Consider the following 25,177-nt stretch of genomic DNA (forward strand, 5'->3'; position numbering starts at 1 on the left):
GGAAAATTAGGTTTTGAAGATGGTTTTCAGTTAAATTAACTCCGAAAATATCTATTGGATGGACATCAATACAATTTCATTACAAAACCGGCAAAACTTTTGAAAAATCCAGCCCTACAGGCTTTTTTGGTGTACTTCATTAATTCGAGACGTCATCTTGTTTATTTTCCCTAGTACTGTAATTTTTACTTCCGGTATCTTCCTTTGTTCTCGAGAACCAATCACAGCACAGGAAATATTAGAGTTTTCCAGAGCCCAATTATTTCGTCGAGCATGCGCAGTAAGAAATGAGGGCTCTGGGTACGAGATCGCATTCAATGTATTTTCTTACACAAAAAAATACAATTTTTCTTTTAAAAAATCTATTTATTATTCCATCCTTATCTTTTGAACTTTGCTCAAGTTTACATATTGTGACATAGGACTTAATATTCTATATTTCAGTCGCTTGAATAATATGCGTTACATTTTAGCTTTTTTGTTGTTTTTTTTCTTTCGTTATTTTTCTACCAGATTAGTCTGCGTGGGGGTGGTATTCGTACTTATCACGTGTCCCATGCACTAGTCTATTCAGTGACTGTCCCGAGACAGTGTGGAGAATTAACGCAGAGAGACCGGATATTTAATGCACATTTAACATCGTGAAAGCACGGCTACAAGGGAAATTTAAGGCGTACTCCAACAGTTTAACTTTTTTAACAGAAACATAATTCAACAGCAAATTTGGCCACAATCAATACACACATATATACAAGTTCAGTTTGGTATAAGTCAAATCTTTCTGCGTCAAGTTTAGAGACTTTGAAAAGTCTGGCCAAGTTCTGTTATCCAGACAAGAATTTTTGATTAAGACTAAGTTTTGGAAGCAAAGACAAGGAGATTACGAACTTTGAAATGAATGACAAACGTCAAGTGACTCTTCTAAATGGCTTCCAGGAATTTAAACAATGTGATTGGTTGTAATAGCTTTCCTCGCGTTATTCACTACATTTTTAGGGCTACACGGTTGGATCAGTTGATTAAAAATTGATCTGTCGTGCGTGAAGTCGTCGGTTCAATCCCCAGCTACACTACAACTCTAGGTTAAACCTACACATAGTTAGACCGTCTCCTCTTCAGACACAAGGACGTTCATCAGCCTATCCCAAGTGAATGCACAATATACTAATCTGATATAATAATCTGGGTTTAGAAGTTACCTAGTGCAACCTTTGAAGTCCTCTACTGATAATCATCAATTTAAAGGGATAACAAGTGTTGCGCTTAGGAAAACTTCCACTCAGGTTATATGCTGATGTGAATATTGGCTGAAAGTCTTGATTTTGAATAAGGACACCGACCTGAGAAAAACGAGGGAAGCAACATTGATATATCTCTACTAACTATGATTGTGCGGGATGCAGTATGACCTTTACGCTGTCGGGCTGCAAGCAGCCTAGTCTAGATGAAACTCAAAAGCCTGCTAAAAGGTAGCGCACTCAGTACTGAGCAAAGCACGAGCACATCCACACATCAACCGTGTTTTTAAAGCCTGGTTCTCACTAGCGGAGCATGCCGACGGAACTCCAGCCCCCCACTATGAATAGAAGTGACGCAAGCGCAAACGCAAGACAACGGGATATTTTGTTCTTCATGCGTTGCTTTTCGCTTGTGCTTATGTTTGTGTCAACGTGCGTTTGCTCGTGAGAATCACCAGGTTTAAGTATCAAAGCGCTAGCCATTTGAGTCACATTCTAAGTTTCTCACTCATCGAAAATCTGTCTTGTCATCAAAATAGATGCACAAATGGTCTACTAGATCAATATTGATCTTAAGCCCTAGGATACCTAAACAGAAGTTCGATGTCTAATGCGCCCATGACATACGTTTATCTCTACCAGTTGCATTGTTTAGTCCTAAGACTTGTACTGTAGGATCTACAGTCCCGGTAAGGAAGTTTCCAGAAATTTGCTGAAATACCCAGTTTTACTGGTGAACTTGGTACTAATAACCTATTCTTGGAATGGGGTCCAAAAGAGTGTACGATACATATCCTCCTACATCTCCATCGGGATTAAAGCCCACGTGTCATCAAATCATTGGTAGAGTTTTGCTGTCTTCAGATTCGATGTGAATATTCACGTTATTTACGTCTTCGATAAGTGGGGTGCTGGTGTTAAGCGAGTCGTTTCTTGGCTTCAATGTATCCATTAACTTGGAGAGTGTTTTTTTCACCCTAAGTGCAGTCAGTCTGGCTGAAGGATTTTCATTCCAACACTCTCTGATAACCTTGGTCATGACATTCAGCACCTGGAAACAAAAGTATTCACCATATTTGAAATTGAAGTACTGATACCACATAACCTAAATATCTTTGAAATCTTTATCCTCGCCTCTACCATCGCTTAAACAGATTATTGCTTCAGACAGACCCTATCTCTACCCTCGAGACAGGGATTTTCCCCCTCTTTAATATCTTGGTATCTACAACTACCAGTCTCACCAGCAGCATTAAAAGAGGATCAAAACCACCCCCACCCCTTCAAAGCTTTAAGCAATCTCTACCACCGTTTTTGATTTATTTGTCACAACATCAAATCACTTAGCCTGGCATTGAAAAATAGTTGGACCCAGTCTTTTTTTCTTTCTTAAGTTTCCCAGAATTTATGGCACTATCTTGGCCCTACTTTGCCCTTGAACTTAAATAATGAAACTTTACCCAAGTTTCTGATGAACTTATTAACACTATACAGACTTTTCACCACTTTCCATACAGTGGTCCTTGGTCAAACACAAATCATTCAATCAAGGCTGAAAGGTTCAATTAATTTGAATAATCCTCTAAAACTACCTTGAATTTGAAGCATTGATTGAATGTTTTGAGTGACCAATGAACAGATGTGTGGAAGGTGGTGAATGTGTATTCATTGTCTAGTCCATTGACCCATTGAGTGTAGGTTGATTGATATCCCACATACCGGGTCTCCAATCCATCTATTTGGTAGAGAGGGTCTTTTGTTCTCTGTGACAACAACTTTCTTCATCTCCTCTACGGTTGGGTCATTATTGACCATGTCATAGAATGGAGGTTGGTATTCCTCAACTAAGCCTGTTGATTAAAGTAGACAAGTGATGAATGTCTAATGAGTAATATGCTGTCAAATTTTAAATGTGTATTTTTTAAATATTACACTGCACTTATTTAGTGTGGGGTCAGCTTGTAATTTCTAATGCAAACTGAACTTCTAATGAAAGTAACTCAGTGAAAGTATTCAGTTATTGGTGGTGGCAACAAGGGTGCAGTAGTAGTGCACTTTCCTCTCATCACTGGAGTAGACCTCTAGTTTGATTACTGTAATATTGCAAGAGAGGGATCAAAAAAAGAAGGGAAAAAAACAATTTCCACTCTCATGCAATGCCAAGTCCAGAAATGTAACCTAAGACACCAGAGGTAAGAAACAATTACACTCTTGCTACACCTACCCTCTGACGATAACGAATAACAACCATCTATATTTATTGATGGTAAACAGTTATCAATAATAAACTTTGCAGTGGCGCTCCAAATAAATTAATACTAATAACAAATATACCTCCAGAAACACATCTGCGGGATATCTCCCAAAGAACAAGTCCAAATGCATAAACATCTGCTCTCTTAAAGGAAGAAATACACTTTGTATAAAGTTTCTCTTCAAGTACTTCTGGTGCCATGTATCGACGTGTGCCTACACTGATCTTCGTGTTCTCGCCCATGTCAACACTGTCCTTCTGTCCTGAGTATAATACAGCAAGACCTAAGTCCCCAACTACGCAGGTATAATTGGACTTGACGAGAATGTTCTTTGATTTAATATCTCTGTGTGCAATAGCTGGTTTACTACCATTCCCATTTGTCCCATTCACAATTTCCGTGTGCAAGTGTGCTAGTCCACTTGACGCAGATAGGGCCAACCTTACCATTGTCTCGGCATCAAAGGTTGATCTATTTAAGAAATCATAAAGGGAGCCTAACTCATGGTAATGCATTATGAGCCACATGTAAGTGGTGGATTTGCGTGAGTGCACATCGGCAGCAATAAACCCCAAAATTGATTCATGACGTAACATTATAGTGTTGTAGATTTCAGTTTCTCTTTTCCATGATGCTTCCTCAGTACTGTTGAATATTTTCACAGCAACGTATTCACCCTGGTACTGGCCTTTCCACACTTCGCCATAACGTCCTTTTCCTATTGTCTCTATAAGCTGGGTTTCTCTAGCCACTGTTCGTTGAACCAGCAATGGTAACCCAGATCCACTTCCAGATGATATATCAATGAGATCTTGAAGTGTGCTACCTGGAGCTTTAAAGGCACAGTGGATATGCCCAACAGGTTCTGACTCATGTTGTGGTACTGCCTGGTGCCGTACATGGTATTTAATAAGTCTATGGAATATTATGTACACTACTATAATGCAAACGATTAATGCTGCAACTGGAGCACAGATACTTATTACTAAGAATTCTGTGTCATACTTTTTCTTGTGAGTGGTCTGTGGCTCACCTTGAAGCAAGGAAAAAAATCATAAGTTAGTTGGAATATCAATTATATACATTATTGATTATGTGATACTGAACAGCTACACAGCACTCAGAGCTTTCAATATTTTTTGGAGTAAGCAGTTATTCCCAAATAGTAGGGGGCAGTGGCACAGGCAGGGCCGGAAAGCCCTGCTATCTAGGGAGGTCTGGGGGCAAGCCCCCAAGAAAATTTTTAGATTTAGAACCTCAGAAATGTTACCACAGAATTTGAACAGTGATTTCTGAATTTTTTAATGCATTTTTATCAAATCTTTAAGCAGTTTATGTGAATTAAAAAACTAAATATTACCGTTTTCGCTAAATCGGAGCACTTGGGTTTTTGGCATTTTGGGGGATCATGGATATTTTCTGGAACTACACATTAAAAAAAAACTTACCAGGAACACCGCTGGTCTTAACTACCACAGGAAGCCCGTTATATTACCCAGAGACCTTTGCGCTCTAAAATCAAGATGGCAACTACTTGTTTCGAAAGATGTGTATGTGGCGGGTTTTGTTGCATCGAAACAAATAAAAATAAAGACGTTTCTGAAGAATTTTGAATCCACTGATGTTATTATATGTCTTTATTTGGTAATGAATGGATTTTTAGTCCCCTTTTTTATTAATTATGTGTACTATTAAGTATAAAATAGCCGGCAGTTTAGGCAGAAGTATACGGAGATAAATTGCCGGCTGCCGCCTTTTATTGAAAGCTCTGAGCACTGCAGTACACTTGCTTGAATAACAGACTAATTTACTCATATAAACTCCTTACAAACACCTCTGTATTACTTAAACTCAGGATCTAAAAATAACTGAGCAACTGTTGCCTTGTAATTCCATCTTAAAATATCAGTAACTCCCACGTCTTTGCACTTCCTCATCCATAACCAATAAAAGTTACTAATAAAAAGCCTCTGGGGTCATAAAGAAACACTGAAAGTGACTGCAACCTGGTACCTACGCTAAAGTTATACTAAGCAACTTTTATAAATTCATAACTCACTTTAAAGTGCCTATGAGTATTTGCTATATATTAATCATAAATCATGCCATTTTCCTTTATTTAACTTAAATAAGACATTTTAAAACTAAATGGGAAACTTATAGAATCCCTTTAAAATATTACTGTAAATACTATTTACGACATCAACTCTGTTCAAAGCTCCGAGTAAAGTATTGTTCAGTAAATATTACGAGTATAAAACTTACTTGGAGGGAAAGTTGGGTTGATGAGAGCATTACACTCATCCTTTTTGCAACAAACTGTGTAGTGCTGTCTTGACGACTTGTTTGATTTCCCCCAACATGTCATCTGATGATGAACATTGTTGTTGATACAGCCTTTCTTGATGACAGCAGGTTTACCAGATTCTTTAACCAGAGATGAAAAACATGCTATGGTAGACTGACACTTTTTGCCACCAGAGCATGTATTGCATATACAATTAAATGTGGACACACTTGTACTGTTGATTGCACTGGCTTTTACACCTGAAAATATAAAATCACAGACATGATGAATTATAGAAACATTACATATATATCCCAAGAAACATGTATTCACAATGTTGGCGTACTGTAGCAATAAAATCTAAAAAGGAAAGTTTTAGTAACTGTAAACTTCAATGTTACTGTTGAAGTTACCATATTAGTATATTCTCAAGACATGTGCCTCTTATAAATTGAAGTTAAATCAACAAAAGTAAAGTCAAAGAATAGATGCAAAATTTAATATATTTTTTATCTTTAAAAAAATGTTTAGGAGCTCTATATATTTTTTATTTTTTCAGACATGATTTTTAATATATACACTGTAAAATGACTTCCAAATGAGTATTTGGGAAGCATTGGTGGCATAGTGGATAATGAGAATGCTCTCCTCATACTACTGCTATCCTGGTTTGATTCTACATTTGTGAGCTGAGTTACTTATTAAATAAATAGATAAATCAAGTAGTATTTACACAGTAATATGCATACAGTAATTCATAAAGATAGTAATGCAAGTGATGAACTAATGTCCTCTTTTAATGGCTCAAGTTGATTAGTGACTGGTCTACCATTAACGTGGCCATCAAAGCCATTTGAAGGTCTAACCATTTGCAGATGTAATTACAAATTCAGCATTTAAACCTCCTTTATTTATTTACTGAATTTCCAAATCTTAAGAATAATAAGAACTTAGCCATTGAAGTATTAAAATATGTATCCTTAACTTTTTGTAAATGACTTGATGCAAAATGGATAAGAATATTGTTATCGTAATACAAAAAGTTTTTAAATGATTAGTTCAATACAAAAGAAAGCTCTTTTGGTTCTTTGTTTAGTCTATTGAGAATGGTTAACTAGAATTATAAGAGTGCTTGCTCAGCATTTTATATGTTTTAAAAGTCTTGAACCATTAAGATGTTATTAAAGATGTGAATTGAAACACATTTCACATATCTTTTGAACCATTTTAACCATTATTGAACTCTGACTTCAAGGTAAATATAGTTGTTAGGAACATTTTTGACTTTTAAGGTTAATATGTAGTGAATTAAAAAAAAAAAAAAAAAAGATGAAAATAAAAACAACAAGAACAACAAAGCTTTAAATGGACAGCACTAATTAAAACATTCTGGCTGATAACCTTGATCGTTTAAGATCAAATCTGATCAAATGTGAACAAAAATTTTGAACACCAAAGGGTTGAAAATAAAACTTTCCTTTGAAGTCTGAGAAAGGGTTTTTTCAATTGACCACAAATATGAGATATAGGCAGTATTATCAAGAGAATCATTTGTTTTGAATGTAAATTCCTTTGCAGGAGGCCAAAAAGTAGACACGAATTCATTATGTTTGTCAATGAGTTATATATTTTTTCAGAATTTAAACTAGTTCCGCCCTTTTTTGCTTGGGTTAAGAACAGCAGGCCAGAAAACATAAGAATTTAGAAACCTCATTAAAAAATTGAGAGCATATATGCTAAAATTTTGAGCTAGTCTTGACCAGTTACTTAAAATATGAGTTTTTAGGTACGATCGAACATAATAGATGAAAATATGTCATTTTCCTACTCTTTGTGACTTAGCTACTTGTGACTCAGGATTATTTCATTCTGTAAAATCACAAATAGCTTTTGTTTGACAAAGGTCTTAAAAACACAAAGAATTAGAGCCTATACATACGAATAATCACGAGCCTTGTCTGATATTACTTTTTTAATCTCTGGATGAACAATAATAGGCACAATTAATTCTTGACCAAGTTCCTTATATACAGCCTCTATTATGTGAAGGGCACATATGCGCACATAATTAGGTATACAGTTAGAACATTAATTTACTGTAGTTCATAATTTTTTTAGAATACGAAATTCGAAAATAAATTTTAATGTTTGAAGGGAAAACCAGAGTAACACCCCCAGTTGACAGGATAAAATCAGCTGTGAAAAGAAGAAAATAATAAGATAGCTACAAAAGCACAGATCAGGAAAAATATTTTCAAAACAGTTTTTCTTTGATTATTCTATTTTGTTTTGTACTCTTTGTGTGCTTATTCAAACTTGTATATTCATTAGACAAAAGTGTAAATAAAAAGTGGAACATGGATAAGAACTACACTGCAGTCAAAACACGTTTCTTTGAAGTATTGTCAAGCATGTAAAATTGGGTTTTGCCATCTGGGGTAATGTTTGACTAAAAGATACACATTGGTCGAAATAAATAACATCGTTAATGGAAAAAATCAACAATCTGTCCTGAAACTGACCAGACAAAATAAGAAAAATCAAATATGGAATGCAAAAGCAGTAATTGTAAAAATACTTCTAACCAACACACAATAAATTCCAAATTTCGGATTTAAACATTTGCAAAGCTAAGAAATTGTCTCAAAATTGACAGCGAACATAAACGTCTAGTCGTATGTGATAAGCTGTTCCCTCAGGAAGAATAAATTAAATCATTACCAAAATTTACAAATAATCAAAGATTTTAGAATAAGAAACCGAGGAATAAAATAAGTTCTTGGTTAAACGGCGGTATTATAACGGTGCATTATAGCGAAGCATGGATTGCTTTAAGTATGAGAGCTTGATCGATGTTAAGCTTATATTTTCAAGGCGCAAATTGTTTTAGGAATTAATCTTCCAAAATATATGAATTCTAAAAATAAAAATAGTTCAGTTAGAGGCCCAGCTAAACAATAAAAAGAAAAGGCTATGGTTCTGGTGCGCAAAATATTTAGAAAATGCGATCCTGATCGCTTATAATGTTTTAATGTGAAATACAGAGGACATAGATTTGAAAAAGTCAGCCAGACAGACTTCGAGTTTTCGTTTATATAATTAGTCAGAGCCTCTATGCATGAATTCTGTGATGAAACTGCTTGAAAGCGTCAAAATCAGTTTTATTCACACTTCGAAAAGAAAGGAGAAAAAAATGACCCTAAAGCATACTAATATTAGGGACAAAGCAAGGATAATATCGTAGTTAAGGGTTGCGTGCATAGAACTATGAACGTCGATCATTTGTTAATCAGTCAAAGCCAACATTTCTAGCTGCTTGGCGTGAATACCAACAACACTAAACTACCAAAAAAGTTTGAATTTTACGCTACGACAAGACGCAAGTAAGACTGTGAGGCCTTCGAAGATTATTTGAGCTTTCAGAAGCCTCTTGAGCCCAAACAAGGCAAGGATCTATAATGAACTTCTATAAAGAACGGCGCGACGTTTATAGTTTTGGGCTCCATGTAATTTCGATTCGTTCGCTGAAGTCTGTTCAATATGTCGAACAACGAAGCAAAATATCCCCAAAAGCACAAGAACATACCTTCTATAGGAGCTAAGGCAACACAGCATGCACAAATAAGGCAGAAAATAGCTTGGAAAGAAAGCATTTCCCGTTTTCTTTAGGTGTATCTTCACACTTTACTGTGTGTTCGACACCAAGTCGCCTGTGAGTTTAGGAACACAGGGCTCCAGACATTCTAATCACCTGTCTCGTGGACTCGTCGTGTTATCATCGTAAGCTACTCGGAAACCAGAATCCTTTCGGCAATCTATACAGAAAACGAGAAAAAGAAGTAGTAGGAGAAGAGGAATAGAAAGAAACAACAACAACAACAGCAACGAAACACAATAATTATCATTGAAACCAGTGATTTTTTTTCCTACGGATAATTCGCTATTTTTTGGAAGCTAAAATTTCGCCTGCATATTTCTCAAACTTCACGCATGAAAACGATGAAAATGGAATGAAAATGAAAATGAAAGCGATGACTCTTGAGCGGTATAGGAATATTTGGAATAAACCACTTTATCAGTGTTCCCATCTATGATATCACTAATGACAAGAACTGGTGGTGACGATGCTTTGTAAACTTGCGGCCGGTCGTCATATTATAGGCTGTTATCAGCAAAATATCATACTTCGTCACGTCGTTGCCATGCAATGGTTACGGGCTTCTTTAACTAAGGAAGAATAGTGTTTTGAAGAAAAAAAATAGACGAAAGAAGATTAAAATAGCAATACTAATGAGAACTGAAGAACGAAGAAGAAAAATAGCAGTTGTGACAGTAGTGTTGCTTGGCACTAAATGAAATCTGCCATAAAGCAATTCAGTGAGCGCCGCCGATACGATACCCCATAATGCAGGGATTTCATTGCAAGAATTAGAATTATTCTTATTTTGAAAATTTCACCATGAGTTTATTTAAACAGCTATACTTTAAGCTTCGGGTTCCAAAGCCTACATATAAACATTTGAATTGGCCTGGAGGAAGTAATTATTGAGTTTCCTCTCCAAACTGCACTGCAAAGTTGTTTACAGCGACATTGACTGCGAGCAGAGTATCCCCTTAACCTCCTCTACGGGTGACAGAAGGAAAGGAGAATATGAATACAACAAGGCTGAGTAAAAAATGTTCTAGTAAATTCGCTATCATAAAACTTTAGTTCAGCTGGATCGAATCTCATCAGTTGTGTGCGCCGTTAACGTTGGAGAGCCAAGAGTTCAGTGTTCATAAAATGAATCCAAACCGCTCCAGCTGCCTCATTTGGTATCTTCAGACTTCACCCTCGCATACCAGGTGTTTTATAACGACAGCAATTCACCACTTGATACTGAACCAATTGTTCATTGTTCAAGGACGCTGATGCATAGAATAAGCTCTTGACAAAAAAAGTACTTTACTTCAAACATTTATCTAGGACAGATTTGTTCAGCATATTTTGCAATTTTTATTGTCGTCCTAGTCGACTTGGTCAGAAGTCAACTTCTGACATAATAAATTTAGTTGTTTTTGTTTGGGCACAATGTTTTCCCATTTCAGACTCAAGTTATTCCTAGAGCATCATTTCTTTGTTTAACGGCATGAGAAGAAGCATGAATATGGATACAACTCAAACAAAGGAGCCTTATTCTCAAGAAAATGATACGTGAAGTAAAATGTGAAAAAGTTATGCCCGAAGTAGATTTGGTCTCCATAGTGATTTAGTACGTAATATTATAAACGCGTTTATAGTTTTTGTGCGCGAGGCTGGCATGGGTATATATTTCTAAAAGTTCGAGAATAAGGCGGAAAAAGGAATATTGACAAATACAAAGCTATGGCCTAAGTGTTTATTGCAATAAGCACTTAGTAGTAAAGAGAGAATGTTATAATATTTTCTGTTATAACGATACGACTCTAACCTCTGGGGTCGGATTCGGCATCCTTATTGAGTAGAGTTTGCCAGGTCTTTCCGGCAAAGCCTAAAAAGCTTAGATCCAATATTGATCTGTTCGTTAGCCATGCCCTTACTTTGATCAGCGCAGAGGTTCTTTCATGGTGTCGATAAAAGTTGAAAGCTTTTTTCAAAGGATTTGACATGACAGCTAGCATAGAGTTGTTATGACGGTAAGATAGCCACAGCGGAGGTCGTTCCGATCCGAGTATGAAGTACTCTTTGTCGAAAAGGGATTTTGCGCACGGCACTGTGCGATTTGTACCCTGGGCTCAGTGAATGATCTCGTAATTATGGATTTTTATGTCATACGAGAATTATTTTGAAGCAAACAGAAGGAAATCTCAGTTATCTTAGTTTTATTGTTCAGTGTGAGTAACACTGATATATGACGTACTTTTATGACATAGTACTATGACGTCATAATGACAACGTATGGTTAAAAATGAAATAATTAAAATCAGAAACGTACTGTTAGTGACGTTTCAGACGCACAGTGGAACACATCGCGCGCGCTTGTATAACAAGAATCCATACAATGCTTTGATGGATGTATGTAGACTGAAGAATGAATCCCCCCAAAAATGTCAGGCGTAATGCTTTTGCCCATGACTTCTTACATATGGGCAACACTGTAGTCGAAGAACCGTCCGGAAATTCCCTCCAATTACAAGATGAAGACGACTCCAATGAGTTTGTAACACAACTTGGAGTCACCGTTACAAACGATGTCGTCAACGGTAAACTGTAACGATTATCATTCTTAAACGTTTTTAATGTAGCGATTTAAATGCTGCTTCTGGATGAGGCTGGGCATGGTATCGTAAAGACTTTGTTGGCTACAAAGTCGTATTATATAAGCCTGTCCGGAATTGTTAAAATGCGCCACCTTTTATAAAGCAGTAATGATGAAAAGGTAAATTATACGCCGTGAAAAGATGAACAAACTTACTGACGTTTCGGACGCTAGTCCTTCGTCGGAGTAAAAAGAGAAAGAAGTGGTAGAAAGGAGTGTATATATGATAGAATAAGACAAAAGAAACCAATGAGAGCAAGGTAGGCAAGGAAACAAAAACAAACAATTAAAAGACAAAAGAAAAGGTTAGTTGAAAGTAAAGCTCTCATTAATCCCGTTGGGACTAAGAGTGCCCAATAGGTGAATAAGCCGCATTTCTTTGGTCTTGCGACAATCATTGTTGCCGTTAATCAAAGAAAGACCGAAAACAATGAAGTCAGAAAGAGAATGGTTAGCTAGATTAAAATGGCGGGAAACTGGTTTGGTGGGATCGTTATTGCGAATGTCATAAAGATGATTGCAAATGCGATCACCAAGACGGCGGCCAGTCTCGCCCACATACAAAAGATTACAGCGGGTACATTTAATACAATATACAACATTAGAAGTGGTACAAACAAAATGGTCAGTGATTTTAACAGTTGATTTAGGACCGACAACAGAAGTCTGTGATACGGGTATAAAGAAGCTAGAGGAGAATTGATTGAGGGATTACGGCAGTCCGCGAATGAAAAATATAGACCCTTATCGATCCCTGACCGAATGAAACAGAGTTTACTGAGAAAAAATAAAAAATAAACTGCAGAGGAATATATAACTGCAGATGTTTTTACCGTTTATAATTCTTTTCTCTGTAAATTTAGCGTTCAAAGAAGTATTCGACCTGTTTGACAGCAATGGAGGAGGCACGATAGACGCAGAAGAACTGGACCTTGCCTTGAGATCTGTTGACATCCAACTTTCACAGGAAGAAATTATTGATGTATTGACTACTATGGACAGAGATGGTTAGTAAAACGCATTTACTCTCTCCCCTGATTCAAGGGTTTGTCTCCGGTTTTTTTGTGCGGTTTTCTAGTCCTTGAAAATTTGTGACCTAAACTATAATGACGGCTGCGTAGGAGAGACTACAACACTAATATATATATTTAGGCACTGCCTAAAAGCGGAGCTCCAGTTACGGGAAGTCGCAGGGAGAAACAATTTGAATGAAACTGAAAGGTAAAAATAAGATCGAGGAAAAAATCTTCAATTATTTTTTATTCGAGATGAAGATAATTTCTCCCATACTAAAAACCATGCAGTTAAATCGAATCGAAATGCACTACACTGTTGTTGTTGTTGTTTTTTTTTGAATTTTGTACACAGCTCACCACCACCCCCAGGGGCTAGTTTTGTTCTTTGAAGATTCTTCGACTAAATTTTTCCAAGGCCCGACAGTTTTCGGGCTTTGAATCTCTTTTACTTAAAAAAAAACCCAAAGATAACTACAGATAATCCAATACAATATCAAGTTTAGTGAAATTTACCTCGGATGTCTTTCATTGAAATCGAAAATCTGGAGATTTAGGACAAATAAAGACCAAAAAACAGACTTGAAAACTGGTTAAGGTGAGCAAAAAATAAGGTTCACTTAATTAGGTCCTTTAAAGTTTTCCAAAAACAAAGCTTACATTCATTTAAACTTGACAAGAACAACTGAGACAAAATAGAAAATAATGCAAAAGGCAATGCAAAATACAAAATGACTAATTCCTTTGTCAGTAAATTGGCGTTTGTAAATGTTTTTGAATATTTTCTAGCTTTTGAAAGTGAAAGTCTAGGTCTTTATACAATAACATCTCTCAACAACATAAATTTAAGATCATTTTTATAACCATACTTAATCGAACACCTTAATAAACAGTTGAATATTTGGTAAAAAATTATATTTCATTCAATAATTAAATAAATTATCTGTAGAAAGATATAAAATTCTTGAATGAAAGTCTTCATTGATTGTTTTGCCGATGGGACCCCGCGATAGGAGGCGAACAAAGCTGCATTTTTTTTTTTGAACGAAAAACATACGATAGTTGGTTAAAACTCATCGTCTACATAAGTTTGGGGTTAGGTACCATTGTGCGAGCTGTGCGCATCAATTAGACTACGCCCTACCACGGTGGTAACCATGGCGACCGGGCCACAGCTCACCACCTGGTACCTGTCACACTGACCACTCAGTGGAATAATACTCACCTGGCTCCCACCAAATGAGGAGTGGGCGGGCGGGATAAAAAATGTTTTGCTGCACGCTCACAGCTAGCCTACTGTGCAGACGCTTTTAGTGTTGGCTCGTTCCTTTCCCTCCCCACAAAGGAATGAGCCGACTCTAAAAACGTCTGCACAGCAGTCTAGCTCACAGCCAAAGCTACCAAGACTGCTGGCAAAGCTGCCACTAGTCCTTAGCAAAAACGCGCCCCATCCCCCACCCCCACCCCCACCGCATATTATTGGGGTGGGTAGCCGCTGGCCGCTACGACTCGGCCGAGTTAACTTGCCTGAATTTCATTCATGCTCATTTAAAAACAATCGAATTGTTAAAGATTTACAAAGCTAAATAAAGGACAAATATTCGTTGTAATATGCTCTTCGTGTTATATTTCATCCAGCATTATAATAAATTAAGCTTATCTATAGAAATATAAAAACGTTTTGAGAGAAAGTCTTTGATTTGTCGATTCGTCGAGAAAAATGCTTGTCAAAAAAAAGCGATTGTTTGCTAAAAAGCACACACCTGAATTCTTGAAGAACACTTCTTGATCCACCTTTGACTACATAAAAGCATTTTTTAAATTGTTTTTGGTCTATAACTTGTCCTATAGCGATTTTTTCTTTGCATTTGAGAGCCCGACAATAGTGAGTAGGTTTGCTTTGACATCAAGCGGGATTCCTGTGTCGTGTACCAGATACTCTTCAATCAATAGGACGTTTGCACGATGGCGTCATTGACCTCTACTACCATACTCCCTTGCACGCTATCTTTTGTTCAGTTAATTAGCACCAATTGTCTTACTATTCTCATGAGGAAATACAAATTTAAATAACAAAGAAAATTCGCAAAGCATCTGGGTAGTGGGAGTCAAATGACGCCATCATGCAAACGTCCTATTTTCAATCAATACATAGTGATCAATAGACCCTTTCACGGTTTCCGACGCCATATTGCTCAGGAGGGGCAAAATTTAGACTCTTCCACAGTCTCTCGCTCGTCCGTTCCGTCTCCACGCTTAGAGACCGTAACGGTACAATGACCGAAATGACTTATTGGTCCCGAAAACTTGGACCCAGCGTGCTTTGGGAACCAAAATACTCGTCCACAGTCTCTCTCGTTTTCGCAGCCATCTTGAAAATATTGAAACGGACGAGCGAGAGACTGTGGAAGAGTCTAGGGCAAGATTACTAAGAAGCGACGGGGAAAGAGATACGCTTTTCGTTATATTTCCATTCTGAGGTAAATTTTCGAGACCAAACTTTGTCTGTAGACTGGAGAATCTTCTGTTCAACGTTTTGTGCTGATCGAGTCATTGTTGTCGAGGCAAGATTTTTTTACGGTCAAATTGAACCTAGTATGATCGCAAAACTCGCAAACCCCAAAGCCTCCGTCTCTCTGAGAACCAGTGTTATGTTGGCTCCATCGGCTCAAAAACAGCACACAAAACATTGAACCGAGGATTCTCCGTCTACAGAAAAAGTTTGATCTCGAAAATTTACCTCAGAATGGAATTTCAACGAAAAACGCATCTCTTTCCCCGTCGCTTCTTAGTAAACTTGCCCCCCAGCAATATATGGCGTCGGAAACCGTGAAAGCAGTAGCGTAGCGAGGGGGGGGGGGGGGGGGGGGGGGGGGGGCACGGGGGTGCCCCCCCCAAAATTAAAAAAAAAATTTTTTTTTGAAAAAAGAATAACAACAAAAAAAAAAAACATATTATCTTGAATTTTTGTTTGAGCGTTTATTTTTATTGGGGAGGAGTAATTTTTTATATTTTGGATCAATGCCCCCCCAGCTCCTAGGTCCTCGCTACGCCCCTGCGTGAAAGGGTCTATTTAAGTGCTGGATTGTTGTTACTGTTATTAATGATAGTATAAACAATTGCAAACGGTTTTATTTTTTCCCCTTGAAAATAGGAAATGGCGAGATTGACTTTGATGAATTTCTAAATCTGATGACCAACACAGAAAGATTTCTCGAAGGATTGGGACCAGGTATGGATCAGAAAATATAATTGTAAGAACTTTAGCTTTTTATTTAGATTGTATTTCTTGTTCAGTCCCATATCACACCCCCCCCCCCCCCCCCCCCCCCATCCACCACCTAATCAGTGGCATAGCGAGAGTATCAGAGATGGAGGGGCGAGCATGCGCGCTTTGGCGCAAAAATTCCTGGCCAAATCTACAGGTAGCCCGATCGGGAAAAAATAGAAAGAAAAAAAGGAATTAAAAGTCAAACTTTTAGGCCAGTCGTCGCTAGCTAAGCCCCCACGCTACGTATGCCCCCCCTGTCCGCGATACTAAAACCACATTCCTACTTCCGTGTAAGAGCTACCACATGTTTAGAGCGCATGCAGTAAAACCATGAAATAAGAACAAAGTTGATAATGAAAAATAGCGCTATTTAGTGAGAAATAGTATATTATTCTGCCTTAATCGTTGTTATTAATGAGATATGGATGCGCACTCTGACCGGAAACGAATCCAGCACGAAGTACTAAGGATGTGCTAGGGTCGACATCAACCCGGCTCAAACAGGGTGGGTGGGTGGGTGCCACACATAGTTTGGCTATCTTGTTCAACCACGCCAAAGCACGCGTCCTTTACTTAAATATCAGTTCCCAACCAATGAGCAACCTCTTCCAATCCCCCAGGGACCGGAAAGTACGTGGGAATGCTATTAATTATTATAATTGCGGCAGAATATTAATATCCAATGACTTTGCATAGCTGCTATATCCCAACCAGAACATTCATTACGCAAAAGACAAGTACACAAGAGACCATTTGTGTCTTTTTGTTAATGAATGTTCTGGTTGAGTGATAGCAACTATAAGTCACTGAAGAACTACTATTTGTCAGTATCATTTTTGTTTTTATTTCATGGTTTTACTGCATGCGCGCGCTTTAATCGTCGATTCTCTATATCTGTGCCAGATAATGCTCAACAAGAGGACGACAAAAAAAGTGCTCAATACCGCAGACGAGAAACGATGTTATTTGAAGCCTTGACAAATTTTATGAAAAAATCGGCTCTTCATTCCATCGACGAGATTGTTGGGTAATTAGTAACTGATTAGCCTGCGTAGCGGCCGAAATTGGGAAATGGGGGGGGGGGGGGGGGGGGGGGGAGGCACCTCCATAGGCCCCCCCACCCCTTCCCCCTCTCCCCCCAATTTGTGCCGCTACGCCGGCTATTACAGATATACAGTAGAACTACCATCTATTAAACAGCCAACCTCTTTTAAACGGCCAGCTACCTTCTATTAAACAGCCTTCCTTTATTTAGCGGCCAACGTCTACTGACATTGAATCTGCTTTGACTTTTAAAATTTAAATATGTTTTGGTTTTTGGGGGGGTTCACAGGTATTATCACACAAAGTACAAGCGTGCGCAAGCACCCCACGTTGTAGGACACTATGCAGCAGGGGCTAGAGTAATAGGACTGACAGAATTCCAGATGCGCAAGCACATGGAGTCACTCCGAGAGGCCAATCATGCTGTGGGACATGAAAATTCTCCATACGCTGAGCCCCTTCACATCGTTTTTCAACACATCCCAAAACAAAAGTCGAAGAAAAAGAGGTTACCTCCCCCCGGTAGAATTAGACTGAGGTTTAACACAACATGCTTTAATAATGGATTCCACCGGCCAGAGTCAGTGAAAAATACAACCGATATTAATGTTCAGGTGAGCAAAACTTTATGATAATAATATCTAATAATAATTATACTCATAAAGCGCACGTTAGCATAAAAATGTACATCTGCGCTGTTTACGAAAATATAAGCAAATATTAATAATAATAATAATAATAACAACAACAACAACAACAATAATAATAATAATAATCATTATCATCGTCATCATCATCGTCAGTCTGTTTTGGTTTTCTTACAAAAAAGTAAAATTCAATAAATGGCACTTATTCATTTATCTCACGACTGAGGGTCATTTGTAGAGGACCGCGACGTAAGTAAAATCCAATTTAATTTCTAGCCAGGGTGTCCCAGCCATTTTGTGTGAGAATGCAGCTTAGCTAGTTTCATTATTCACTAATGACGGTGGGATGGTCGGTGGGGTGTGTTTGCGCATGTAATTGTTGGAGTTCCATTTCGTCAAGATAAAACACCCTTATGATCTCTTGATATCGTATAAAATCGTTGAAAAATCATGCAGATCACATTTACCATCATAACTCCAGAAATTTCGAAAATCATTGAAGTAGCAATATTTATACAGTGATTTGTTTTACTGGTATCATTTTTTTGGTTTCCTGGCAACAGAATCGTGGTCACTCGCTACCTGTTCCTCTTACTCGTCTTCTTCCTTGCCCACCACCAGAGGAACGACAAATAAAGAAGTTTCGACGTTTAGGTTGGAAATCCCAAAGAATTCAACCATTCCCTGTAGAGCTGACGGTCAGATGTAAAAGGATGAATAATCTGCCAGGAAAATTAAACGCCAAAGTGATGACATTTGACTACCTCCCTGCTATCAGAGATAAGGTATGCTAAATATTTTGAAATCATTTTGAAGACAACAACAGCACTATATTCACGCAACAACAACAATAGCGCACAAAAACAACAACACCGCGCAACAAAAGCAGCAGTAGAGCGCAACAATAACAGTGCTAGTACTTGTAAGCAATACCAACAGCAACAGCAACTACGGTAACAGCAGCAGCAACGTAACAACAACGGCACCAAAAATACCTTCGTACATTTTTTTCAGAGATGGTAAAATAAAGCTCTTTATTATTATTGCAACAAAAGCGACAGCAACAAAAACAAGAGCGCACAACAACAACAAAAATTACAACAGCAACAATGCGCCAACACAACAAAAGCAACACAACAGCAACAGAAACAATAGCGCACAACAACAACAATAGCAAGAGCAACAATGCTGAAACACAACAAAAGCAAAACCAACAGCAACAAAAACAAGAGCGCACAAAAATAATAATAACAACAGCAACAATGCTCAAGCAGAACAAAAGCAACAGCAACAACGACAACAAATTAGCGCCCAACAACAAGAATAACAAGAGCAATAATGCTGAAACACAACAAAAGCAACGCCAACAAAAAAAAAAAACAACAAGAGCGCACAACAACAACAATAATAAAACGAACGAGTAAAACGAACGCGCAAAAACAAATAAACACAACGAAAGCAATAGCAACAAAAAACAATAATTACAACAGCAAGTACACTAAGTCTAGTAGTACTTTGTTGCTGTAGTAGATCATGCAAAACAATGAATGTTAATAACAAATAAGCAGCATGCTAATATCAAATATTTTGCATGAAAAGTCCAATTTGATCTGTGAGTTAGAGATGCTCTGAATTTTGTAGGTCAGTCCAAGAAATTAATTTGTTTCAATATTCCATAAAATTGGTCTTGTGTAAAATGTATCTATACTGACAACTTTGTGAAATTTACTGCCAAATATCAATAAAACAAGTTTTTCACTTCTTCAAACTCTTATAGCTCTAAAACGAAGTTGGTGAACCCCATTTATCTTTGTCATAAAATTAAGATACTACCAAAATCTACGACATGTTAATCAGAAAAAATGACTATCTTCTGGCAGGTCGCAAAGGTAAAGGAGGACTTTTTAGTGCATCTTCATGACCAAAAAAGAAAAGAAAGCCAACAGCATTGGAAAGAATTACAGAGTGACAACATCCAATCAGAGGCGCTGAAAAATAAATTTCGCATGGCATTTAACGCCTACACTCAGTTCTTGCAGATCGATGAATCTCAAACTCAAGGCAATGAGTACAAATCTAATGCTCAAAATAAACGTTCAAAATCTGTTTATAGAAAGAAATGTAAATAAGATTATAAGAAAGGAAAGAAGATCAAATTCTACAGTATGAGATAAGTCTCAAACTTTATACCAAAATTAATATTTAAGAGCTCAGTACGAAGTCCATAAATTGAGATATCAAAAATAAAAGATTGATTTGTGACTAGAGAATAAAAAGAGTGGAAACTTATTTTCTATATATTAACTTGACAATATTATAAAAGCATAACCCTGCTTCCAAAGGCTCTGGTGAAGTAATTTTCATTTGTGATTTTTAGCCACATAGTGGTGAGACTCTGTCATCAGAGACTCTGCAACCACAGTTGGAAATGAAAGGGTAACTCCTCATATGTAAGAACTCTGATCAATGCAACCCTTGGGATCAAAAGTTTCTCTAGAGGCTCCAGTCCTCATCCCTGTGCATTTATGTCTAACACTATTTATTTATCATTCCTGAAGTTACATTAGCCAAATACCCAATATGCACAAGCATAAATCTCTAGCACAAAGCACGAAGGGGATACTGAGTACTAACGCATTTTCCAACTCCTCTAAAAAATCATCTGATATTTTTCAATTTAACATTTTCTATGAAAATGTTTTACAACAGACACAAATAACGAAGTATTTTTTTCCCCAATAGTTCCTTTTATTTCGTTGTTCTATTTGTGCAGTATTTGATTCTCGAAAGTGCATTGTGAGCTTTTATACACATTGCGCTAATCACATTGCAAGATTGAAATATACACCTAATACATTCTTTTAAGCATCATGAAATCCCAATATTTATGACCAAAAGACAAAGACTTCTAAAGGATAAGACATAAAAAAGTGATTTGTCCTTTTTTTGCTAGTTCTCTTCTTTTTTCACTTGGTATGAGCCTTTGGATATCATATGTATTTTTCAACTAATTTGACCAGTAACACTCATTATTTGACCAGTAATCATGCCACTGGGTGATTGATCATCCATTATCTTAAGTCCTTTAAAACTACAATGCACTGTGATACATTTGTAACTATAAGACAGAAAAGATAACTAGCTAAAAACTAGTGTGAGCAGTGTCGGTGTTTCTAATGAAACAGTAATGATAAAAAGGTAAATTATACACCGTGAAACGAGTAAAAGAGAATTAAAGAGGTGGTAGAAAGACAGTTTAATTGTGGATTAGCCAAAATGATATGAAGATAGAAGTTTTTTTGTAATTCTTAAATTTTTCAGGAGAGCTATGACAAGATTAAGCCTATGTTTATGTTAATATCAATCAATAAACTTTATTGACAGCACGACATGCAAAAGTATGACCAGCCATAATGTATTATCATATACTTATGCACAAGCTTTTGTATGTTAAATTAACACATTTCAGTGCAAAGTTTGCTGGTTTTACCAAACAATATATGTAAAATCTCCTTTGGTAGCAAAAGCCTGGCATAGATGCGTGAGCATACATAAAATGTGGTCATATACTTTTGTTCAGCACATTAGGAGTGCGTGTTGACACTCAATAGCAGAGCTAACAAACATGTCCCCCTCTACATATTGATAATTTGAAAAGGTTTCCTTAAAGTGTATATGACACGAAAAAATTTTAATGTTAAGAATGTGTAGTTTATTGGCATTAATAAGAATATCACGGTTAAATTTGTTCCAAAAACGTATTTCTCTAGAAATTCAAAAAATTTTAGCACGAGTTGTGACGCCATTTTGTTTACAAGTCTCCAGATTTAGTTGCAAATACATGAAATATGTTTGAATATAGAATCTTAATTTCAAGTAGTACACTTTTCAATTTCCCAACATTGGAAGAGTACTACGTAAGCTATCAAATGAAGCTGACTAAAATATGTCTTTTGTTGTTAATTTATATGAATTACAATTTATATTTAGTACATTACTACTGAATCTAGAGTACGTGTCAACAAAATGACGTCACAAATTGGGATTAACTTTCGCAAATATCTCAAGAAATAAGCTTTTGAAACAAATTTTGTTACGATATATTTATTATTACTAACAAACTATACATTTTAAATGATGGAATGTTTTCGTGTCATATACACTTTAAACAAGGTTTTTAAAAAAAAAAAATAATTAGACAGATAACAAGGTCTTGATCTTCATACCATTGCAAGATCCTACTTGACTTTTAACTTTTTCTTTGTCTTTGCCATATTTGATTGTCGGGTAGCTATGTCACGATAAAGAAGAAAAAATGCTCTTGAATCTCTAGAAAAACTTTGATAGCTCAGCATGGGCATACCATCCAAATAACTTTATCCATTTTTTTATAGAGGAGGGGTTCAAAGAAAGCTACATGGTCTAGAGTATCATTTATGAATCAACAACCCTCTATCTCTTCAAAGGATTGGATATTGTTAGCCTACTCATGTTTGTTTGTTTTTTGGCACAGAATTTTGGGTTGAATTAAAAATACTAATTGACTGTGTAAGTGAGACTTCATGACCCTTAATTTCAGTCCTTGAGTTTATCTTAATAGCTGAAGTAGAGCTATTAATTCATGCTACAAACCAAGAATATATAAAATAAATTAAACCAAAAGAAACTGCAGTGATAAAAATAACAGCTTTGTGAGTGTTAGAAGTCGAGTATATGACATGAGTATATTTATCTTCTATAGATTCCCCTCTTATTAAAAGTGTAAGTCAATTTTACATGTAGCTTCCTAAAATGCTAGTCAACCAGAAATTGACAGAGCCATGCAACCTTTCTTTACATAGCTAAAGAAAAGCTAAACTCCATTGTGATACTTCCCAAAGATAAGACTTTGGATTGACAGGGAACATGATGAAAAGTGAGGCATTGGTGTAACCAGGATTTTCTGAAGTAGAGGCCCAAATTCAAAAATCTGCCAATTCCTTTGAGTCCCCAAAACCCTGAACCAAAACCAAAACAGCAATACATGTTATGAATTCTATGAATTCTAAAATAACCCTCCATTTTGTTGCCATGCAGGGGCAGTGGGGCCTGGCCCCCCTGGCTCCCCCCTGCCTATGCCCCTGGGCCGGGGAGGAATAGAACATTTTTTACCTCTAAATATTCACTTTTACAAACTTTCAAGTCTCCGTCAATCCCCAACCCTAATTAATAGCCCTTTTTGTTTCATTCTCCTAATTGTACTCAGCTTTGATTACACCTCAAAGTTATGAGAAAACACATGGAGAAAAAACTAACTCACCTTTCTTTTTCTTTTCTTTTTCTCTCTGTTCTATATGATGTGCTAGTTTCAGGGATAAGATCCCACAGATTACCATCAATGGAGTGAGAAACACAAATACTAAAAGTGAAAATGTATAATTCTTTAATTGAACTAAACATAATTAGCCAGCATTGTTGGTAACGTTACCTTGCATATAGGGGCGCCTTGCATATAGGGGCACTTTCCATAAAAGGCTATCAGTTGAATGATATATGATATGAATTATATACCGCTGCAAACTTATACATAGAATATATCGAAAAGACTGTGTGAATGTAAAAGATTGAAAAAAATCGAACTAGAAAATGTGCGATTTACGAGAGTTTATCGTGTTCATAATCTTGAAGACCGGTTTTAGCGAGAGTGTCTATAGCGATCACTGCCTATTAATTTAGCAATAAATCGTGAAAGCAATTCTAGCATTGTTCTTACATGCTCGTTTCCCAAATGTTTGGTAGATTCTTTGACAAAGTTCATTTATTCATTACCTCGCAGTGCAGTAATTTAAACAGAAATAATTTAACACTAACTTTTTAAACCTTAAAACAGTATTGCTGAAATTTGCCTTAGAAACCACCACCTAATCACTTTATCAAAAGCCCTATAGTATAATTATAAACTTACTCGTTGGAAAATAAAAATATATAAAGTGGAAAGGCTTATCTTACCATATATTAGGAAATCTTTGGGGTTAGTAGCTGCGTATTTTAGAAATTCTTCAAGCTGGTAGCTCCAACTCGAGTTGTTCGTACTAACTTTGTCCGCCATTTTGAATTGTAACACAGGAACCCCATAACCTAAATTAAATATTGTAACAAAGGAACCCCATGACCTAACAAAGGAAAAAAACTAGAAATAATATGGCTTTTGCTTAGTGTATTTTTTGATTAATACCAATTTCCTAGGTCGTAGTTTTTTTCTCCTTTGTGATTTGTTGTCACCCACTAGCGACTTATCCCTTTTATGCTATTTTGCCATATTTCAATTCTGTGTATATAATGTATTTTGTTATTTTCATGAGGAGAATGGCATGGACCGTAGCCCATAGTTTTTATACTGGGACATTCTTTGAATTGTGGTTGTCGTGATCTATTTCTCCAAAATTATAATCAATAATAATAAAAAGATATAACTAGCTAAAAACTAGTGTGAGCTGCGTCGGTGTTTCTAATGAAACAGTAATGATGAAAAGGTAAATTATACACCGTGAAAAGATGAACAAACTTACTGACGTTTCGGACGCTAGTCCTTCGTCGGAGTAAAAGAGAAAGAAGTGGTAGAAAGGAGTGTATATATGATAGAATAAGACAAAAGAAACCAATGAGAGCAAGGTAGGCAAGGAAACAAAAACAAACAATCAAAAGACAAAAGAAAAGGTTAGTTGAAAATAAAGCGTTCATTAATCCCGTTGGGACTAAGAGTGCCCAATAGGTGAATAAGCCGCATTTCTTTGGTCTTGCGACAATCATTGTTGCCGTTAAGCAAAGAAAGACCGAAAACAATGAAGTCAGAAAGAGAATGGTTAGCTAGATTAAAATGGCGGGAAACTGGTTTGGTGGGATCGTTATTGCGAATATCATAAAGATGATTGCAAATGCGATCACCAAGACGGCGGCCAGTCTCGCCCACATACAAAAGATTACAGCGGGTACATTTAATACAATATACAACATTAGAAGTGGTACAAACAAAATGGTCAGTGATTTTAACAGTTGATTTAGGACCGACAACAGAAGTGTGAGAGACTATGTGAGGACAAGTATAACAACGTTTACGAGAACAGCGAAAAGTACCAGGTTCTTTGTTAGAGGGAAGAATCCCTTG

The 25,177-nt window shown here is 36.7% G+C and overlaps 3 protein-coding genes across 4 annotated transcripts; 1 reads left to right on the top strand and 2 right to left on the bottom strand.

Moving 5' to 3' along the window:
• Positions 1 to 419: 419 nt before the first annotated feature.
• On the bottom strand, positions 420 to 9,516 carry LOC116299800 (activin receptor type-1). The gene is made up of 5 exons (XM_031708507.2): positions 9,367 to 9,516; positions 5,759 to 6,040; positions 3,573 to 4,526; positions 2,958 to 3,088; positions 420 to 2,289 (listed from the first exon to the last, which is right to left on the bottom strand). The coding sequence occupies exons 1-5, from the start codon at positions 9,431 to 9,433 to the stop codon at positions 2,071 to 2,073; spliced, it is 1,653 nt and encodes a 550-aa protein (XP_031564367.2). The 5' UTR covers positions 9,434 to 9,516; the 3' UTR covers positions 420 to 2,070.
• Positions 9,517 to 11,884: 2,368 nt separating this feature from the next.
• LOC148909143 (uncharacterized) lies at positions 11,885 to 20,162 on the top strand. The gene is made up of 7 exons (XM_089034027.1): positions 11,885 to 12,002; positions 12,922 to 13,065; positions 16,226 to 16,303; positions 17,261 to 17,369; positions 17,676 to 18,000; positions 18,597 to 18,818; positions 19,914 to 20,162. Exons 1-7 carry the CDS (start codon positions 11,885 to 11,887, stop codon positions 20,160 to 20,162), a joined length of 1,245 nt encoding a protein of 414 aa, XP_088890153.1.
• LOC116299805 (small integral membrane protein 15) lies at positions 18,554 to 24,144 on the bottom strand. 2 transcript variants are annotated; one of them, XM_089034688.1, is made up of 4 exons: positions 24,022 to 24,144; positions 23,333 to 23,431; positions 22,260 to 22,324; positions 18,554 to 18,755 (listed from the first exon to the last, which is right to left on the bottom strand). In XM_089034688.1, exons 1-3 carry the CDS (start codon positions 24,119 to 24,121, stop codon positions 22,272 to 22,274), a joined length of 252 nt encoding a protein of 83 aa, XP_088890814.1. In that variant the 5' UTR covers positions 24,122 to 24,144; the 3' UTR covers positions 18,554 to 18,755; positions 22,260 to 22,271. The 2 variants fall into 2 exon arrangements, with proteins under 2 accessions (XP_088890814.1, XP_031564374.1); XM_031708514.2 differs by lacking the exon at positions 18,554 to 18,755 and having other exon boundaries at positions 20,760 to 22,324.
• Between the last annotated feature and the right edge of the window lie 1,033 nt (positions 24,145 to 25,177).

This window comes from Actinia tenebrosa, unplaced genomic scaffold, assembly GCF_029948245.1.
Source record: "Actinia tenebrosa isolate PJP-AT-01 unplaced genomic scaffold, QUT_ActTen_1.0 PGA_scaffold2__45_contigs__length_23673736, whole genome shotgun sequence".
Taxonomy (NCBI): Eukaryota; Metazoa; Cnidaria; class Anthozoa; order Actiniaria; family Actiniidae; genus Actinia; species Actinia tenebrosa.